At 41.2% G+C, this 20,704-nt stretch overlaps 1 protein-coding gene across 16 annotated transcripts in view; it reads right to left on the reverse strand.

Annotated features, from left to right (window-relative positions):
• The window catches only part of Limch1 (LIM and calponin homology domains 1), a 294,059-nt gene that overhangs the window by 18,087 nt on the left and 255,268 nt on the right, over window positions 1-20,704 (reverse strand). For 11 of the 16 annotated variants that reach the window (XM_048364831.1, XM_048364840.1, XM_048364829.1 and 8 more), the window contains 8 exons: window positions 16,577-16,667; window positions 15,466-15,632; window positions 10,397-10,502; window positions 7,091-7,131; window positions 5,873-5,953; window positions 2,450-2,542; window positions 1,493-1,597; window positions 332-459 (listed from right to left, as the gene is read on the reverse strand). In XM_048364831.1, the coding sequence (XP_048220788.1) occupies window positions 332-459; window positions 1,493-1,597; window positions 2,450-2,542; window positions 5,873-5,953; window positions 7,091-7,131; window positions 10,397-10,502; window positions 15,466-15,632; window positions 16,577-16,667 (812 nt within the window). Of the gene's footprint in view, window positions 1-331; window positions 460-1,492; window positions 1,598-2,449; window positions 2,543-5,872; window positions 5,957-7,090; window positions 7,132-10,396; window positions 10,503-15,465; window positions 15,633-16,576; window positions 16,668-20,704 lie in introns of all 16 variants that reach the window. The other 5 variants (XM_048364830.1, XM_048364828.1, XM_048364832.1 and 2 more) reach the window with 2 other exon arrangements.

Below are 20,704 nucleotides of genomic sequence, written 5' to 3' on the forward strand. Positions count from 1 at the left end.
CTCTCCCTACAGATGCCTTTGTCATTTCCAGTGACTGATATTTAGGCACGGGGCTTGGAATTGACAATAACCTCCTTTGATGATCTATACTGCTCCTCCTTACTTAAAAAAAAGTGTTGCCTATTTCAAAATAAGGCTATTTATATTCAAGAGCATAACGACACTGACTTTGAGAGCTATTACAATATGTTCAAGCAATATGTAATGTATTACTGGAACTATCCTTTCAAAGCTGAATATGATTTGCATTCACAATGCATCTGCTTCTTGAGAGAGAATGGGCAGAACCAGGCTTGGAGAATTCTCTCAGACAGCCTTGTATAGCTCCTACCTGCCCTCCTCCTCCAGGGCACCGCACTCCCCGGTCTTGAGCAATATGTCATTGTCATCCTCATGGAAAGCGTTCTTCTGACTTCTCTCTTTTTCTTCTTCTTGACAATTTTCCAAGTCCATCTTATTCTAATGGGAGAAACGCAAGGGTAGCATTGAATGCAAGTTTTAAACATGGTGGACATATATTTACCTCTCCACAGGGGGATGCCTGAAGCATCTTTTCCTTTTCTTAAATTTATTTTTGAATCACAAATCTTTTATATGTCTCCAAAATTTTAAATTATTACTAACATGTATTAAAGACACAAAAAATGCAACTCACTGTTATATTTCTATACAGGCATCCCTAGTGTATTTATCATATTCATCCATCCTTCTACCCACCCCTTCACCCCCAGCCCCATGAGGTATTTTTCAATCACACTTCCTACCATGTATAAATAAGTCACCCAAATGAACTGTTTCCAGTAACTTCTAACTATTTTGAATCCATGTGGTGTCTGGAGCTCTCTCAAGTATTATCATACAAGAAAATTGTTTAGAAAACCCCCTTTAAAAATAAAACAAAGCCACAGGACTGCTTATTTCAGGATAAGTGACTTTGTAGTGTCAGAGTGTTTTATTATGGACAATTGTCCATTATATCACCGTGACCTTCTTAGAGGATATGGAGGTATACTAGGCTTTCTAAGCTCCCTCCGGCCCTCAGAGACACCTGTGGATTTCTTGTGAAGTCTTTGAGCTGAGAAGACACAGTTATGGAGGTTGGTGGAGGACATATTTTTGTGATCTCTGTTTCTGCCAAAGAAGGCAAAGCAAATTCACAGCATTGTCTGATGAAAGAATGAGAGATCTGGGAGCTGGGCAGGGAGAGGACATTCCAGAATATGTTGCTACTTGAGATCTTGCTAGCCTGATTGAGGAGGTCTGACAGTATGATGACTTTACTGCTCCTCAGATAGGGAGTCTCTCTATGATTTGGTCCCAGCTGTGACAATACTAATGGGTGCAAGAGCCATGTAGAATGGGACTGGATTCAGAGGAAAAGCCAGTTGTGGATTAAGCTGTTGGAGTTTTATGGGGAACACTGGCATTGTGGTTTTTATACTTCTATTTAGGTTTGATTGTGTCACAGCTTGCTTTGAGCCAGTGGTCTCACCATTGTCCCACCGCCTTCAGTTACAGAGGAGGATGTAGACAGTTGGTCTGCAGAACTCGAAGACATAGTAAACGGAACCACAGTGTCTTCAATTATCTTACGCTCCTAAGGGGAAGAGATGGAATCCATGAAAGGTAAGAAGTTGTATTTGTTAAGAAAAACATTTCAGGAAGGAAGTTCAGAAAAAAAAGCAAAATATGTCACGTGTAAACAAGCAGAGTATTTTCAAGCCCTTATGTTCTCCAAGAACACAAATCATGTAATACTTATAGGAAACAAGTTATCAGTTAGTATTGATTTTAGAAAAATAAAGCCTGGATTAGTTCAATCCAAGAAACCCAACTGAAAATGCTATTGGGGACCTAACAATGCACAAAATTATTTTTGAAGATGAAATTCACAACACTGATCATAAGCAAAGTTTAGATAGTACACATAAAATGTAGTTCACTCCAAATTTTCTAATGTGGTTGGCTTATTCATGTAAAAAAACATGAAGAAGCAAAATAATATCGCCTTCTACAAATCTCTTTAATACTACATAATGAATGCAGTCTATTAGGAAGGATATATCCATTTATCCTTGATATCAAATTTATCCTATAAAATTTGCTCATTATCAAATGGACTTGCTACAAACAAATCCACACACAAACAGATGAATTAATTCTTTGATGCCTTCTCTCCTAGGAAGATCAAGAACCAGACCATGACTGGAGAATAGATATAATTGCATTGTCTTTTGGACCATGGCTCAACACACTTTACCCTAATGGAGGCTACTGTGGTCTTTTAGAGCCTATAAGGTATGCATCTTTTAAAGCAAGTGTGTGGGGAGGTATGACTCTGCTGTGTGCACACCAACACAGCCACATGCACACACATGGCACAGACAGAAAAGGTGCTGACAGATTGATGAACTGGGATGATGAGGTGACAGTAGTGGGGTTTGCCTACCTCCTCATAGTATCTGCGCTCTTCCTCTTCCACCTCCTTTTGGGCCTTTTCCCACTCTTCCTTCAGCTTGTCCTGTTCCTTCTGGTATCTCTCCTGTAATAGCACAGTGGCCACAGAGTATTTGGAACTGATTATAGCATAATATCATTCGGATTGTTTTTTCTTATTTGTCTAAACTACCAAAAGATTGTCATCTTGTAACATTCAGAATCTAGTCAATCTTTACTATGAGAGTACTGTTTTGTGCTGCTCAAACATTTTAGGCACATAAAAATCCGGTGGAGAGCAGTTATTTCTTGCTGTCGTATTTTTAAAAAACTTCTCTTCAGATAGAAAAGTAGAAGTTTGCTTGTGGAAAGGGGAAAGAAAAATGAAACTCTTTAATGAATGTCATGTCCAAGGTAGGCTAAGCCTAGGTTGAGTTTTGGCACATCATTAACAGAAAGCCATGGCTGGGCTGAGGATGTCGCTGAGAGGTAAAGCACTTGCTTAGTATATGTAAGGCTCTGGGTTTCATCCTCAGCACTGATAATGGCAACAACAAAAGCCACAGATGCCAGCTGAATCCTATAAACTACTATAGACATTATAGCTTATAAGACAGACAACACAGAAAAGGTCAACAGTGGACAAGAAGATAATCAGCTGATTTACTCCATTTATCACTATCACAGCAAAATGAGATCTACCTAGCTTAAGGTAACTTGGAATTAAGAGCAGCTTTTCAAGAGCCTCATTGCAATGCTTCTGCATCGGAGCTGTCATGCTTGTGTTCACATTCAGTGTGACACTCAGCTCTTCTGGGGGAAGAAAGAAAAACATTTTCAATAAGGCTGTGTGAAAAGTGTGACTGGAGCTCTGGAGGAGCTGACTGGAAGGAATGAATAATAGAGATTAAAATCAAAGCTGAACCGGGTGCCAGTGTCTCATTCCTGTAATCCTGTCTACTCATTGATCTGAGGATCAATGTTTGAAGCCAGCTGGGGCAGGAAAGTCAGTGAGACTCTAATCTCAAAGTACTTACTTAAAAAAAGCAGAAGTAGAGCACAAAAGCTTAGGGACAGTGCCCAGGCTCTGAGGTTAAGCCCTAGGACTGGCACAAAAAACAAATAAACAAAACTGAAAGCTTGAGCTAAGGGCTTATATCTCTAATCCTAGCTATTCAGGAGGCTGAGATATAAGGATCATGATTCAAGACCAGCCCAGACAGACAAATGCAAGGGACTCTTACCTCCAATACACTGACAAAAAGCAGGAAGTGGTAGAACACCACAGTGAGCAGAAAAAGCTGAGTGAGAGTGTTAGGGTCTTAGGTTAAAACTCTAATATGAGTACAAGAAATAAACAAAAATAAAGCTTGAAATGAGAACTGACACCCTAGATGCCTTGGAAATGGCATCCTGAGGAAATGGAGTCACAGAATCATGAGTACCATACACACTCTCTTGGCAATCCTTCCTTTGAGGCCTAGACATGTTTGCGTGTTTCTCTGCGTGGGGAAGGTAGGGAGATTCCCCAGGAATGACCTGTTATGTCATGATCTCAGGAAAAAAAGGATTTCCTTCAGTGGATGTCTGCAGACTGGTATTCTTCCAAATATTCTAACAAAACCACAACTGGTCAACCCATGTCAAAACTAATTTCCCCATCTGAACATTGTGAAGTTTTAGAGTGGACTTCAGGGGCTTTTCAGAATAAAGGAAACAGAAGTAAAAATTACACGGAGGCTGACAAACAATTGAAGCTGACAAGCTACTCTTCTGGGTCCAAAAGTTCTTGGCACTGGACATCAAGAGTGATGCAGGGGTTGGGGGTATGGCCTAGTGGCAAGAGTGCTTGTCTCATATACATGAGGCCCTGGGTTCAATTCCCCAGCAACACATATACAGAAAAAATGGCCAGAAGTGGTGCTGTGGCTCAAGTGGCAGAGTGCTAGCCTTGAGCAAAAAGAAGCCAGGGACAGTGCTCAGGCCCTGAGTCCAAGTCCAAGCCCCAGGACTGGCCAAAAAAAAAAAAAAAAGAGTGATGCAGTTCCTCTCTGTCTCTGTGTTTCTTTCTCTTTCTCTGTCTGTCTCTGTCTTTCTGTCTCCCTCTCTGTCTTTCTCTCTCTCTGTCTTCCTCTCTCTCTTTCTCTGTCTCTCACACACTCACTTACTCCTTCTTTCCCTCACACCACAGCCCACAAATCATGATGTCACCATATAAGGAAACCATTCAAGGCAGGCGTGACACGCAGGCCATGTGCCTGTGTCTGCAAGCAAGCATGGCCACCTTGGGAAGAGAGAATGTACATGGAGGGCCCATCTTCTTTCCTCTGGAAATCGCATATGCGATTTCTAGCTGTTCATCACTTAGCCAGGGAACAAGTGCTTCATTTCCAAGACCACAGCAGAGGGCCAAGACTCCCAATGAACCCAAAGTCCCAACAGCCCTGGAAATTGGCTTTGCGTGGACTATTTGAAAGGTGCCAGCCTTAACGTCAGAGTCAATGCTACACTACACTGTAAATGGCTTCTCTACACCTTGGATTTAAGCCAAAAGGACAAAACAATAAAACTAAGAAACAGTAAGTAAAATAAACTTGTATTAAGCATCACTTTCCACACAGTAGAAAGTCAACAAGGCAAATGAGGTTTGATGTCTCCTTTAGAATTTTTTTTTTTTGGCTGCTTCAATGCTTTGGAAGAACAGTGAAATGAGCACTGGTTTTAGAGTTCTGCAGACTTGGATCTGGCTCAATGTCTTTAGCTGTGTGAGTTTGGGAGACTTAATGCAACTTTTATGAGTCTTGGTTTCTATAATTGTAAATGTGAACCAATCAGACTACTTTGAGGGGTTGTATGAGGATTAAATTAGATAAATGATGTAAAGTGCCAAGGGCAGTTCCTGCCACATCTGGAGTACTCAATGTGGATGAGTTTTTAAGTTACTTCGGGAAGAAGCCCTGTTAATCCAGGAAACAGATGTGAATTAAAAGCAAGATACATTTCCTCCCAGGATTCCCCGAGAATTGATCATTCAGCTGCTTTGACTCAAAGATGAAACACATATTTCTACTTGAGGAACTAGATGAAGGTCAAAATTTTATTCTACCTGTATGCACTTAGATCTCTTTTGTGTAATTCACTGTTGCAGTTACTTTGTCACTGAAAATTGGTGACTAAGGGGAGGACAAATGGGTAGACTGATTCTTCATGCTTGGAGGTATTCCACGTGTCCATGTAAAGACTTTTTTCTTCTCTTCACCATGGAACGTTTTGGCAGGAAGAATTAGTTATGGGACACAGTTGGATCTCTAGGCTCCAGAACTTCTGCAAAGCATCAGATTCCATCTGTTTCCTGTCCTAGAAAATCTATTTACTGCGACAGAAATGAAGAGAGAATTGTCAAGAGGAAAGGGCAATGAGGTAAACCTGCTCCTACCTGGAGCAGACGTTCTTGCTCCTGCTGCCATTTTTCTTGTCGTCTGCGCTCTTCTTCTGGGTCCCATGCCCAGAATTTAAACTGCTCCAAACAAAAACAAAGCAAAACAGAAAGCATTTAGGATCAGAATGGAGCAAATCCTCACAGAAGGAGAGGAGAAGGAAATTAGCTTCCAGCCTGGTCCATGAGGGCCACAGAAATAGAAGGCTTTGCATAGCTGTCTTCTTTCATGGCAGAAATGATTTGCTTATTCTAGCTTATTCTTTAGTTCCAGAATGTTGGTATGAATTGGGGACACTACTTGGTGCCTACATGCTGTACTGAGGGCCTAAACTCAGAGCCTAGGTGTTAACCCTTAGTTTTTCCTCTTTTTGGGGGGCCCAGTCTTGGTACTTAAACTCAGGGCCTGAACACTGTCCCTGGCTTCTTTTTGCTCAAGGCTAGCACTCTACCACATGAGCCACAGTGCTACTTTGGCTTTTTCTGTATATGTGGTGCTGAGGAATCAAACCCAGGGCTTCATGCATGGTAGGCAAGCACTCTACCACTAGACCACATTCCCAGCCAGTTTTTCCTCTTAAGGCTGCTGCTCTACCACTTGAGCCACAGCTCCAGGAGTTAAGAGACTCACAACTTCCCTAGCTAGGCTGGCTTCAAACTATGATCTACCAATCTCATTTTTAAGAAATACCTGCAGAAGTTTTCTATTTTAGTACTAAATTCTATCATCATATCCATTTTAAATGACTTTCCATTTTGTTTGTAGGTAGGATAGCAATCTTGTAGAATCACAGCCCCCTCTCCACAATTGGCCTGGCAGCATGAAATTATTCTCTTAAGACCAATTGTCTTTTAAATCTCTTCTTTGGTTGAATCCTCTTTAAGATAACTAACTAAATTATAAATTAAAGTCCCATGAAATGTACCATCTTTCTTCTTAAAATGAGATACTGCAGGGCACTGGCAACTCACACCTGTAATCCTAGCTACTCAGGAGGCTGAGATTTGAGGAACTCAGTTCAAAGCCAGCTCAAGCAGGAAAGTCCATGAGACTCTTATCTCCAGTTAACCACCTGAAAACCAGAAGTAGAGCTGTGGCTCAAAGTGGTAGAGTACTAGCCTTGAGCAAAAGAGCTCAGGGACAGCACCCAGGCCCTGAGTTCAAGCCCTATGATTGGGGGGGGGGAACCCCAACAAAACCCAAAAGGAGATACTTACAGGTGTAGTTACAGGTGACTTTTCACTGCTCGGAGAATCCACTACACAGAATAAAGGAAAGAAAAATAGATCAACATGAGTAGCTTCTAATTTTTCTTTTACTGTTATCCTCTTAGTGGAATTCTTACATCAGTTTTAGACTTTTTGTTTTTGGAAAATCAAGAATATTGGGAAAGCATAATAAAGCAGACCATTGCAGCAGGCTGTATCCGTCACCCAAAGCCAGGAGCAGTGTACCGCTGACCACATCAGCACCAGGCACTAGATTCAGGAAGCAACTCCTATGGCTACTGTGCTGGCTCTTAATGCACCTTGCATTCTGGCATGACTGGGCAGTCCCCTCATGTCTGACCTGTAAGTGCGTCATTCAGAGGCCATATGTCATCGGGGAGGGACAGAAAGTGACATAGTTAACAAAAGAGACAGAACCACTTTCTGCTAAGTGTTTCCAGCCTTTGTTTAAAAATGGAGGGGTTAGCTAGGCACCAGTGGGCTCATGCCTATAATCCTAGCTGCAAAGGAGGTTGAAATGGGAGGATCATGGTTTGAAGCCAGCTCCTGGGCCTCTTATCTCCCCTAAATCAGCAAATCAGACAGAAGGGAGGTGAGGCTCAAGGAGTAGAGTGCCAGCCTTGTGTAAGGGAGATTGCTTTGGCCCTGAGTTCAAGCTCCAGTACTGACACAGATACACACAAATATTGTGCCTTTGCAATATTATAATCGACACAGAATTCTATGGATCTTCTCCAAATTTGAGTATAATTGGTGTTGACATTTTGCTAACTATGTCAGAAATAAGCACTCTTTTTTTCTCCCAAGTCAGAAATGAGGACAAATGCCAGAAATCACTGGTTGCCCCAACAAGAATTTTCATACAAAAGAACCGCAGCTACCTAGAATGGCGTTTACCTGACTGCGAGAAAAACTGGGACCGTCGCCAAGAGTTCTGAACTCTGAGCGGAACACTGGCAGTGCCAGGCAGCTCTAGATCAGATACAGAACAGAACAAACAGAAAACCATGAAACCAGGCCGAGAATTGCACCAAACCACATCTCAGGTGCCAAAGAATGTTTAGTCCTGGTCACTCATGAATTGAGAGTGAGCGACGCTCACGTACAAAACATCTCTCTAAATAAAACACATATAAGACTTGAAATTCAAAGGTCAATGAAACCCCAGACAGCTTGTGTACCTGCTGTCTGACTGCATGTTAGGTGAATGTATTGACTCAAGGGGGATACTGTTTAATTGTGGAATCTGAAAATACAGAGTTTTTTTGGTTTGTGGGGGATGTTAGAAACGTCTAAGGGATCACAGAGATGCATGGCTTAATTATAACTTTTTGTGTGTGTGTATGTGCGAGGAGGGTGTTAGTGGGAATTGAACTCTGAGCCTGGGTACTATCCCTTAGCTTTTTCCCCCATTCAAGGTTGGCAACTCCACTCCTGTTTGTGTGCATGTGTGCATGTGTGAATGTGTGGTTAATTGAACATAAGAGTCCTCACAGATTTTTCTGCCTGGACTGGCTTCGAATCATGATCATGTCAATCTTCCTTTTATATGTAGAGAAGAAATGTGCCTGTGTGCATACATGGTGCATCTAACACACACAGAACTCCTACCAAGCATTAGCATCCTTCAGCTCTGGGTTATGCTAGCCTGGCTCTGACACAGTATTATCTGTAATCTTTCCACTGCTTTGAGAGAGTTGAAAAGAGATTTGTCACCTTTAATGCATTTTATGTTTGTGTTCAGAGTTTGTAAAAAACCATATTGATGTGTGTGTGTGTGTGCACGCACGTGTGTGTCCAAGGGAACATCATTCAAATTGACAGGTACATCTTCAGTAGACTGTAGGAACAATCTATAAACAGGTGAATTTAAAGAAATAAGAGAGATGCTAGTTGCAGTGGCTCACCCCTGTAATTCTGGCTACTGGAGAGGTGGAAGTTGGGAGAATCACAGTTCAAGGCCAGAAAAAGCAAAAAGTTAGGAAAACCAATCTCAGTAAACCATATGCTATGATTCATGTCTGTATCCCCAGGTACACTGGAGGACTAGCCAGGAGGCCGAGTACTTGAGGCTAGGCCCAGGCAAAAATGCAATACTCTACTTTTGAAAGGGCTGGAGGGGTAACTCGGGTCTTTCATTAAGTGACTGTCTAGCAAGCAGGAGGTCCTGAGTTCAAATCCTACTAATCATCTTCACCCCAAATGGGGGAGAAAAAAATTTCTAGATATGGCTCCAGGATTCTTTTCCTGACCATATAGTTCCCTAGGATTTGAGGCTAGGCTTCAAGGTCGTTTAGATGTATACTGACTTCTTATATCTGGACAAAGACTCATACATGACTTGCAATCATCCTTTCCTCAAAGACAAATCATGTCTTTTTTGGGGTATGTGGGTGTGTGTGCCAGTCCTGGGGTTAGAACTCTGGGCCTGAGTGTTGTCCCTGAGCTTTTTTGCCCAAGGCTAGCACTCTACCACTTGAGTCACAGCTCTACTTTCAGCTTTTTTGGTGCTTAATTGGAGATGAGAGTCTCAGTGGACTTTTCTGCCTGGGCTGGCTTTGAACAATGATCTTCAGATCTCAGCCTCTTGAGTAGCTTGGATTACAGGTGTGAGCCACAGGTGCCCAGCCAAATCATGTCTTCTAAGGTTACCTCTTGCTTCTGGAAATACAGGAGCTTTATACACTCCAAACAAGTATTATTGTTATTTTATATAGCTATTTACTATGTCTTTGAGCCACCATTTAAATAAATCAGTTCTTAAAGTCAGCAGTTTGCACAGTTATGTTCCCTGAGTCTACCACACCAGCTTCCAGATCTATAGAAGCAAACCTGGTCTGGCAGGTCCCAAACCCAGAGCTTGGGCACATTCATGGGGTCATGGAAACGACAAACATGAATATTTTATGAAAACTCAAATCGACAATAGAGTTGGCATACTATTGATTATAAACTTTAAAAAGTCTTACTGATTTCTTAAAAATTAAATTATCTTTTTATGCTTTGGAGTGAATACAAAAATATTTTAAGGTCTCAAATCCTTATACAGACCCTCTTGTGTCTCCATAGTCCATGGCAGACCCAGAGGCCTTAGCGGTAGGAACTTGCTTGTCCACATACAGAATTCACCCTCATCTTTCCATTCTGAAATTCCTAATTCAACCATCATGGACTCTGCAAATACCATGGCTAAGAAAGCATTAACTTAAGGGGTGTAGCCATCCTTTAAAACAGAATACTTACACCAATGGGCCCAGACAAATACATAGAGCTAAAGCATTTCCTTCTGCTCACCTTGAGAATTAAGATTTGGCAAGTGTAGTTGGTTGGTTTCAGGCATCTTATCCAGATACGGAAACGTCAAGGTTGCTTCTGGTTCTGGAGATTTTGGCTTTGCCACCTGGACCACAGACACCAGACATAAATGTTATTATGTATTGTTCATGAACAAATGCAACCGAAGGTAGACTTTAAGAAGTCAACAAATGCAAACACCTAATGTTCCCATGAACTTTTTCTTGTTGTTCTTTCCCTAAAACTCTTTCATGCTTGTTTATATTCACAGAAAGGTAAGTTTTTCAGAGAAATAAAACAAGACCATAAAAAAACCCACATGATCCCTTTCTTCAAAATTCAGAAGATAGGATTTCATCTTTGGAATTCTTTGTCACTCTCTCTTCTGTTTATTAGCCAACCACATATTCTGTTTCTGGCCCCATACAATACTAAATTATCATGTCAGGAAATGAGATGTTCCAGATAAGATAATGTTAAAAAACAAAACCCACCTTAGTCTGTAAGTAATAAGCGTTACAGTGATACCATCATGTAACGGACACAATGCTCAGGGTCCTACGCCACCCTCATAAACTTATGAAAAGCGTGTTGTTTTACAAAGGTAATCATTTCAAGTGAAATCAGCAAATCAGTTGTACCCACCTTGATGACTCTTATGTAAGAACTAACAGTGACTCTGCCTGTTGTCAAAGCAGCACTAGCACAAATAGCTATCATTAAACAGTGCTAAGCACAGATGGCCTTAGGGAAGTATGCTAGACAACTTGTCCTTGTGGCAAATGATTCCCTAATTGCTAGCTTTAAAAATTCTTATGTTTGCTTTATAAAAAATTATATTTCTTTCTTCTTTTTAAATGGATGTTTCTTGTCTGGCTATGGAATGATATTTGTTTTTCCCTCCTCCAATGGTCTTCAGTGGAAGCACCCTCCTGATGATGTTTAATCAACTGCCTAAATTTACTGAAACAACATATAAAGTAAGAATAATCTCCGAGCCTGAGTCTGAATGAGAAGCATTTTGTTTTTGCTCATGTCCTGAGCTGCTTGCAGGACTTCATTCTGATTTCATCCTGGGTGATGGCTGTGTTCCCAATAGATTAATATGAAAATTCATGACCTACATATGTATGAGGATTGTGGAGCATTTATTTCATCCGAATATGAGATATTATTTGGTTCTGAGGATAGATTAATGATAGGATTTCTGTAGGATTTCATTTTCACTTATCAATAATATATTCAATCCTAAAAGAATCCTGAAGAAAAGATAGTCAACCACCTCATTCTGCATCACTGAGGTCAACCAGATGTCCGAAGGAACTTCAACCTGAGACATGTAGAAAAGCTAAGGTCTGGTCTTCCTAAGTTGACAACTCTCACCTTATGGATATTATTTCTTCCATGGTGGAGGCTGACAAAAATATATTTCAGATAAATGAAAAATGAATGGTCAGCAAAATGCTCAGAATGCTATAAGGAAAAGTCAGCTTGCTGGCCTGGAAGATTGTTTTACGAGAGTAATAGCTTCAAGTGAAATCAGAAAATAAAAGTTATTGTATCCACTGTGAGCACTGTGATGTAAGAATTAACTACTGGAGGGCGGGGCGGAAGAGGAGAAAGTCATATGGTGCCGGTGGAGATGCTGGGCTCCATCTGCTAATCAACTAACAGGGCTTCTGAATCTGCAGTCCAAGAATGGAGTTTGGGACTACGTATGATAGCAGGGATAACTCCGCAACTCCTGTATATTTCATTTTATGCTTTAAAAATATTCATCTGTGGGTAATGTTTGCTAGATAGCCAAAGGGTCCATAGCAAGAAATTTTTAAATAATGTACCCACCCACTCACCGAACCAATCAATCAAGCAATTAAAAAAAAAAAAGTAAACTTGAGTGCGCCTAAAACCACGTTTTCCCATAGTGGTATAGATGGAGCTGTCTGAAGGCAGCTGTGACACAGAGAAGGGTGGACAGATCAGGAACACCAACTATACTTTCTAGGATGGTAGTCAACTTCTTTGATAAAAGTATTATTCCTGTAAGATAGGAATACTAAGGCATTTTCCTTTCATTTTGGATATAAGTGAAAAAATTCATTTGTAAGGATATTAAAGGTAGCAAATATATTTTGGATAAGGCAAACCTGGAGAAGGTGGGAAATTGCCCCTAACCTACTGTGTGATGTATGCTTTAATTCGCCTTTATACCTCTAGACCATTCTCCAATTCTTTGTGTAAACAGCCAGAGTCTGAAACACCCACCACGCATCAAGGCATCAGGCATTTTACAGGTGCTGCCAATGACCTATCATTCTTAGCTCTGCAAGGCTGGGGGCTACGTGGTATTCAGGGGTGAATGTCTCCGGTGCCTGGCACAGAAAAAATTGCTCAGGAACTTACAGATGAATTTCAACTAACTGGTACAATTTTTACTTCAAAGTCAAGTCCAAATGTAGGACTGATTATTTTATTTTATTTTATTGTTGGTCATGGGGCTTGACCTGGGGATCCTGGGAGCTGTCCCTGAGCTCTTTAGTTGGGAATTTTACCACCTATCATTTGCCACAGTTTTTGACAGACTGTGGTTTTCCATCTTGGTGGCCTCTTATGTGGGAGCTTTAAAAATTACAGATTCTTGGGGCCTGTCTCCAAGGATTCAAATTTATTGCTCTGAAAGGTTCTTGGTATTATAATTGTTTTCCAGTTTTCTTCTCTAGTGTTTTCTTTTGAATTTATTTATTTAATCCTTAAGTAGTTGTACAAACAGGTTTCAATTCAACATGTCAGTGTGTGAGTACAATGAATCTTAATAAATATCACCTCTTTCACCCAGTCCCTCAATTTACCTAGTTCCATTTTCACATACACACACACACACACACACACACACGAAAGAAAAAAAGCTAAAAAGACTTTAGACACCCTCTCTGTCTGTCTGTCTGTCTGTCTCTCTCTCTCTCTCTCCCTTTTTGTCAGTTGTGGTGCTTGAACTCAGGGCTATCCCTGAGCTCTTCAGCCAAGGCTAATGCTCCACCACTTGAGCCACGGCACCACTTCCTAAAAAGACCTTAAAATCCATTATATCAGAAGAACTACTTCTAAGTATTCTGTTATTCATATCCAGTGACATCAGAAGTACCATTGCTAAAAGCTGGTTAACAATGAAAAGAGAATATTAGTAACCTGGCAGGTCAAAAATAAGAAAGCAAGATTACACACAGTAGACTGAAGCCTAATTTCGAGGCTTTTAAATTTATACTTAAGTTACATTTTAATTTTAATGGCATTACATTCTTACAAAATGGATACATTTTATAGTATATACTTGATATATTTATGACATGTCATGACATGTATGTATTTCTTTCTACATTTAAGTGTGTGTGTGCGTGTGTGTGTGTGTGTGTGTGCGCCAGTTCTGGGACTTGAACTCATGACCTGGGAACTCTTTCTTTCTTTATTGTAAAGGCTATGAATGGAGGGTGGGGGTGGGGGAGGGAAGGTTTAGTTACAAAAGTAACTAGTAAATTTATTTATTTATTTTTGCCAGTCCTGGGGCTTGGACTCAGGGCTTGAACACTGTCCTTGGCTTCTTTTTGCTCAAGGCTAGCATTCTACTACTTGAACCACAGCACCATTTCCGACTTTTTCTGTTAATGTGGTGCTTAGGAATTGAACCCACAGCTTAGTGCATGTTAGGCAAGCACTCTACCACTAAAGCCACATTCTAAGCCCAGTACATTCCTTGTTTTTTTTATATTTATATATTTCTTTATTGTCAAAGTGATGTACAGAGGGGTTACAGTGTCATACGTAAGGCAGTGAGTATATTTCTTATCAAACTTGTTACCTCCTCCCTCATTTCCCCCCTCCCTGCCTTCCCCCTCCCCATTTCCCTCTCCCTATGAGTTGTACAGTTGGTTGACAGTTTTGTGTGTATTGCTGTTGCATTTGTTTGTCTTTTATCCTTTGTCTCTCCATTTTGATATTCCCCTTCCTTTCCCTAGTTCCAATACACATATATACAATATCCAGGGCACCAAAATCAGTTACAGTGATATCAGAGGTAAAACCATGGGGAAGAAAGAGAAAAGAAAAAGGTATAATTTCACATGGTATGTTGAAAATAATAACAACAATGATAAACCATTTCTTTCCATAACTTGGAGTTCATTTCACTTAGCATCATCTTATGTGTTCATATGTATATAGCTATTGAGCTATTGTGATCTTCTGCTAGGATTATCCTAGACGTGTACTAATTATTCCTGATGAGGGAAACCATAGTCTATGTTTCTTTGGGTCTGGCTCACTTCACTTAGTATGTTTTTTTCCAAGTCCTTCCATTTCCTTACAAATAGGCCAATGTCATTCTTTCTGATAGAGGCATAGAATTCTATTGTGTATATGCACCATATTGTCTTGATCCACTCATCTACTGAGGGGCATCTGGGTTGGTTTCAAGGCAAGCACTCTACCACTAGGCCATATTCCCAGCCCACTGGGTTGGTTTCATATAATACATTTGTTTTTAAGCATTGTTACCCCCTCGCTCATTTTCTCCTGCTTACCACTCCCCACTCTCCTCCCTCCAAAGTTGTAAAGTTCATTTCCAACATAGTGTCTACTGAAGATCATTGTTGCATTAGTTCATTCTTTGTCCTGCTGTTTCTGATTCCCTTTCCCTTCCCATTTTCTCAAAGCTAGTGCTCTATCACTTGACACAGAGTTCTACCTCCAACTTTTTTTTTTGCGGGGGGGGGGATTAACTTACTGGATTTAAGAATTTCATAGATTTTCCTGTCCAGTCTGACTTTGAAATGCTATCCTCAGATCTCAGCCTCTGGAGTAGCTGGAAATACAGGTGGGTATGAGCCACTGATGCCTCACTATATTTAACTTTTCTTCTTCTTTTTTTTTTACAATGAAAATATAATTTATTTGTCTCATAGAGAGAGCATAGACTAGAGGTGAGGGAAAAGATGAGGGAAAAAGAAACCTCAATTGTTAGTCACTGTCACAGCAGCTGCAGTATGAGACCATAAAAACCAAGGCATTTAACTTACCTTGTGTGACAGCACCAGCTCCACTTTTCCACCCATTTCATTTTCTGGCTTTTTCTGGTCTTTTTCTTCTTCTGGCACATCATTTTTCAGCTGAGGGTTGGAGGAAAACTCCACAAAGGCCACTGTTGGGCTACATCGAGTCACAGTTGTAGTAAAATGCTGTGGCTCTGAAAGCACGTTGCATGCAGTCAGAAAGATAGGAAAGCAAATCATAGAAAGAACCAGTGTTTTTTTGTTTGTTTGTTTGTTTTTGGTATGGTCACAAAGACATTGAGCCCATGTGTCCCTTCCCCCATCAGAAGCTCGATTACTGTGTGGGGCTGGGTAGCAATGAGCCTAAGTTGCTGGAATCCTCCAGACTCTTTCTGGATATTTTAATAAGCACTGAAATAAATCCCATCAAAGAACCCCCCTTACTGGGGCAAGGTCTTCAGCAGAGACATCTGAATCACAGTTAAGGCAACTAGGGTAGATTAGAGATCATGTCTGCCGCCATGACTGAATGGCAGCCTAGTTTAGCCTTTTTAACATGACATTTTCTTCACTGGAATGTGCTAAAGATTGTGGGCCTGGGATGTTGAGCCCACTGAAAGCCAGCTCTTCTGACATAAAAAGAACTAGGCATGCTTTAGGGGATGGACAAGTCACCAGGGATGGGGTATACTGAAATGTTGGGGGCTAGCTTGGGAACACATATGCTGTTATTTTTGCTAATCGCACACACACACACACACACACACACACACACGATGTATGTCTTATCTATTGTTACAGTGTGTCAAGACCTTTTAGAATCATTTCTGGAAGAAAATACCTTTTTATTATGAGGATAGAGACACGTTTTAAAGAGATAACACATTTATGGAAGACAGTACCTTTTTTATGGAGATGAAGACAGTTTTTCAAGAGATAATATAGAACAGAATAGAAAGGGGCGGGGGGGTCGGTGCTGGGCTGATTTTACAGCATTAATGCTTTGGCAGGAATTTCCTCATAAAGCCTCTAGGTGGCAGCACAGCCCCATCACTTACAGAGCCAAACCTCTATCCTCTGGTTGGTTGAGTAGGAAAAATGTCCCTTTGCTTTAAAAGAAGTGTGCAATGAAACAAACCTGATGCACCAAGCTCTGTGTTCTCTTTTCCTGGGTTTCCCCCATCATTCTTGTCCTCTTGGCTGTTCAGTTTGGTTTCCTCCACCATCTCCTGAAAAAAGATTTTCCCCTTATAATTAAGTATTCCTTTGAAGGTTCTAAAAAGGAAAAGGAATTTTTTTTCTTAATAGTAATCTTTCAGGGTAACATGGCATTGTAATTTCTGGGCAGCTCCATAGAAGGAGCCTGTGTGTGTTAGCATCCCCACTCTTTCTTTGGCCACCAAAGGTTCTAAACCAGCTGCCATCCACTCCCTCCTCAATGCCTTTCACGCTGATGTAGGGACACACCACTAGTGAATTGGTCTTGTTCTTTTTGTGACACTGGATTTAGGGTCTCCTGTTTGTTAGGCAGGTGCCCTAGAATTCTATTTTGCACTGGTTATTTTTGTCAGGTCTTGGTTCTTGCTTGGGCACACACCTAAGCTTGGGTCTCCTATTTTAAGGTTCCTAGTGGCTGGGATAAGAGGCACATGCCATCACACCCACTTTCCTTCCGTTAAGATGCTTTTCTACCTGGAATTGAAATCCTCCCAATCTCAACCTCCCGAGTGCCTAGGATTACAGGTATGAATCACTGTGGTTTTTTGTTCTGAAGGCTACAATTCACTTTTCAGTGGCTTGTCCTGGGCATGGTTGCCTGTTGTTCTTAATAGTGTGGATTTTATTCTTGAAGCTCTCTTCCTTCCTGAGCTCCCAACAATCTCTCGGTGTGTCTCTTCTCTCACTGATTCTCATTCCCTTTCTTTTCTACCACTTGAGCCGTGTTACCAGTCCTGCTTTTTGCTGGTTAATTGGAGATGGATTCTCGAACTATTTTGCCTGGGCTGGCCTCCAATTGTGATCCTTCAAGTGTCCCTCTTCTAGTATTATAGGCTGGAGCCACCAGCACCCAGTTTCTGGTAAGTTGTGTGTGTGTGTGTTTTTTTTTTTTTTTGCCAGTCCTGGGTCTTGGACTCGGGGCCTGAGCACTGTCCCTGGCTTCTTTTTGCTCAAGGCTAGCACTCTGCCATTTGAGCCACAGCGCCACTTCTGGCCATTTTCTATATATGTGCTGCTGGGGAATCAAACCTAGGGCTTCATTTATACAAGGCAAGTACTCTTGCCACTAGGCCATATTCCCAGCCCTGTGTGTTTGTGTTTAACACAATAGTTTTCAATCATGGCTTCCTTTATCGTCTGACAACAGGACTGGAGCCTTTCTCCTTGTTCTACTCAGGAGCGCCTCTGTCTCAGATCTTACTCTCTAATCTATTTGACACCTCACAGTCTTGTTCTTCTTCACAGTACCTCAACCGTGTTAGTTCTATGCTTTAGAGCTACCTAAATACCCAACACTTGGGGAATGACTGAATGAATAACTTAGGTTCCCAAAGGAATCTATTACACAACCATTGAAAATTAAGAGGTTGAACATGCTAGAATAGAGTGGTACACCAGACCCTGGGTTCAATTATGTATACACAAAACATTTAAACCATACACCGTATAATGTCTACATATATAAGATTGCATATGTGCTTAAGCTTACATAAATGTAGCTGTTAATATAGCTATTGAAAGTATATTAAAAGATAGAAAATGTAAAATGCAAACAGAGATTTCTCATTTTTTGTTAAGACAGGGTGTCCCTATGCAGCTCAGGCGAGACTTGAACTTAATGTGCATCTCAAGCATGCGTGAAACCAGTTCTCTTCCTATCTCAAATTCCCACATGCCAGGATTGCAGGCATGTACCACCATACCTGGCAATATTAATAGTCATTATTGTGTGTGTGTGTGTGTGTGTGTATGTGTGTGTGTGTGCGCACAAGTACTGAGGCTTGAAATTAGGGCCTGTGTACTGTCCCTTCACTTTTTTCACTCAAGGCTGGTGCTCTACCACTTGAGCCACTGCTCTACTTTTTGGCTTTTTGGTGGTTAATTGGAGACAAGAGTCTCATGGACTTCCCTGTTTGGGCTGGCTTCAAGCTGAGCCACTGGCATCTGGCTCAGTAGTGATTAGTTTTCACATTCTTAATCTTTGGATGCTACTGCCTTCTCATACTGCTCTTTTCACATTCCATCATTTGGGTGTGGCGAGACCTCCACCTCCAGGACCCTCAACTACTTACAGCTTTTCATCCATACAAACAATGAAGTGCTTGACGAGACAAGCCTAGAACACAGAAAACAACGGGGGCATGATCTCCCTGATATATGACTGTTAAGATGGGGTGACGGGGAGACAGTAGAGACCAGGTCTGTGAAACCAAAAACTTCTTGTCAAATTGTATTTCCCACAGGTTTGGGTCAGCGACCCAACATTATGTAACTAAAATCAAACAACTACTCAACATATAAAGGTCAAAAATTGACCTCTCAGTGGAATACAATAGCTCAAAAGCTATGTATGTACATTCATATAAGACTATTGTCGACATATTGTCTAATGTCCACATTACATTTAAAGCCCTAGGCGAATTTTCTTTGGCTTAGGCCATGTGGCTACTGTATATGTTTTTGGTACATTGTGCAATGTATATATGTCTACCTGACCTAGGGAAGGGAAAGAAAAACAGGGTGTAAGATATCACAAGAAATGTACACAGTGCCCTACTATGTAACTGTACCCTTTTTGCACAACACCTTGTCAAAAAAATTGTTTAATTAATAAATAAATTACAAAAAAAACCAAAAAACAAAAAACAATGAAGTGCTTGAGAGTTTCAAGTGTATTGCTGAAATGAAACCTTCCTTCTTCACCCTCCCCTTCATTAATTCTGCAATAAATGAAGACTTAGAGTCCTTCAGAATAGAGGCAAGATCAATCAGATATTCAAGGCTCCAGCTACTAACCCACCCCAGGTTCTAAAGGGGTATGGGCCAGGTGTGTAATCGATGTTGGGAAAAACATCTTTTCCTCATAGGAAATTCATTCTCTTGAACTCAGGTTAAGTGTTCCCTGGTCACCTGAATCCAGCCATTGCTGGCAAAACAGCCTGAATAAGAGAAAAGGCAAGCTGTAACTTCAGTTCAATAAGACAGGCCCATTTTAAACAACTTTTTATGTACACTGGAAAATGTCTAAAAAGAAAACAACATTAACCATATTAATTTCCATGTGGCTGGAATAATAGTATTTCTATGTTCTCTATGGTTTCCTGTATTCTGTGATGGACACAGAATACCTGGAATCAAAGGAAAGCTCAAAGCCATCGTAATTAACTTCTGTCTGGCTTTCTCCCTCCCGAAGGCTTGCTGTTTTTGTACTCACATCATTACTTCCAAGGAAATGAATTCAAAGTTGGCAGTTTTAACCAGAACTGATAGAATCAAAGGTTTGTTTCCATAAAAGAAAAAAGAAAAAGATCAGTCTTGCTGGAAAATGTGCTTCCTGGCCCAAACTTTCCTTTAGTCACAGCTCAAATTTGAGAGGAGAGGCCCCCTCCTCCAGTGGGGAACACTTCCTCAAGATTACAAACAAGTAAATAAAAACAAATCCCTGGACGCACATGAATGAGAGCCCTGAAAGGCTGAGTGACTCAAAGCCAGGAGTTAGCTTCTGCTTGACTGGGAGTGGTGGCAGCTTCTTGGCCGCCAAGGAATGAGACCCCAGCCACAAAATCTACCTGGCTACTGAATGCACCTTCTGACCAGAGCCTTCCGGGCAGGCTGGCCTGAGAGTGAGCCTGCAAGGTGGGCTGGCACTTGAAAGGAGGAAGGTAAGAAGTATGGGAGAGGAGAGCTTGGATGCTAGCCTTGTTTGGAGCCATAGGTGCATGGACCAATCATTGCACCTCTAATGAGCTGAGACAGCAAAGGCCAAGGTCCTTCCTGAATGGCTATTCTGGGATTCTGAGCAAGTTCCTGGCAATCCTGTACAACTTATCTGGACTTGAGCCTAGGAAAGCAATCTGTTTGTGTCCTGGCACCCCATTCCAGGTGCCTAACACACTTGCCTGTGTTTCTCCCTCCACTTTCAGACCTCTGAATACTGGAAAGAAGAGGAGCGAGTTGGAGGGCCAGGTTCTCCGTGCTGCAGATTAGAAATGTGAAGTTTGGTACCACACTTTCAAACTCACAGGCTGAGGCTCTGTTTCCAAGGGAA

This window comes from Perognathus longimembris, chromosome 16 (assembly GCF_023159225.1).
Source record: "Perognathus longimembris pacificus isolate PPM17 chromosome 16, ASM2315922v1, whole genome shotgun sequence".
Classification (NCBI taxonomy): domain Eukaryota; kingdom Metazoa; phylum Chordata; class Mammalia; order Rodentia; family Heteromyidae; genus Perognathus; species Perognathus longimembris.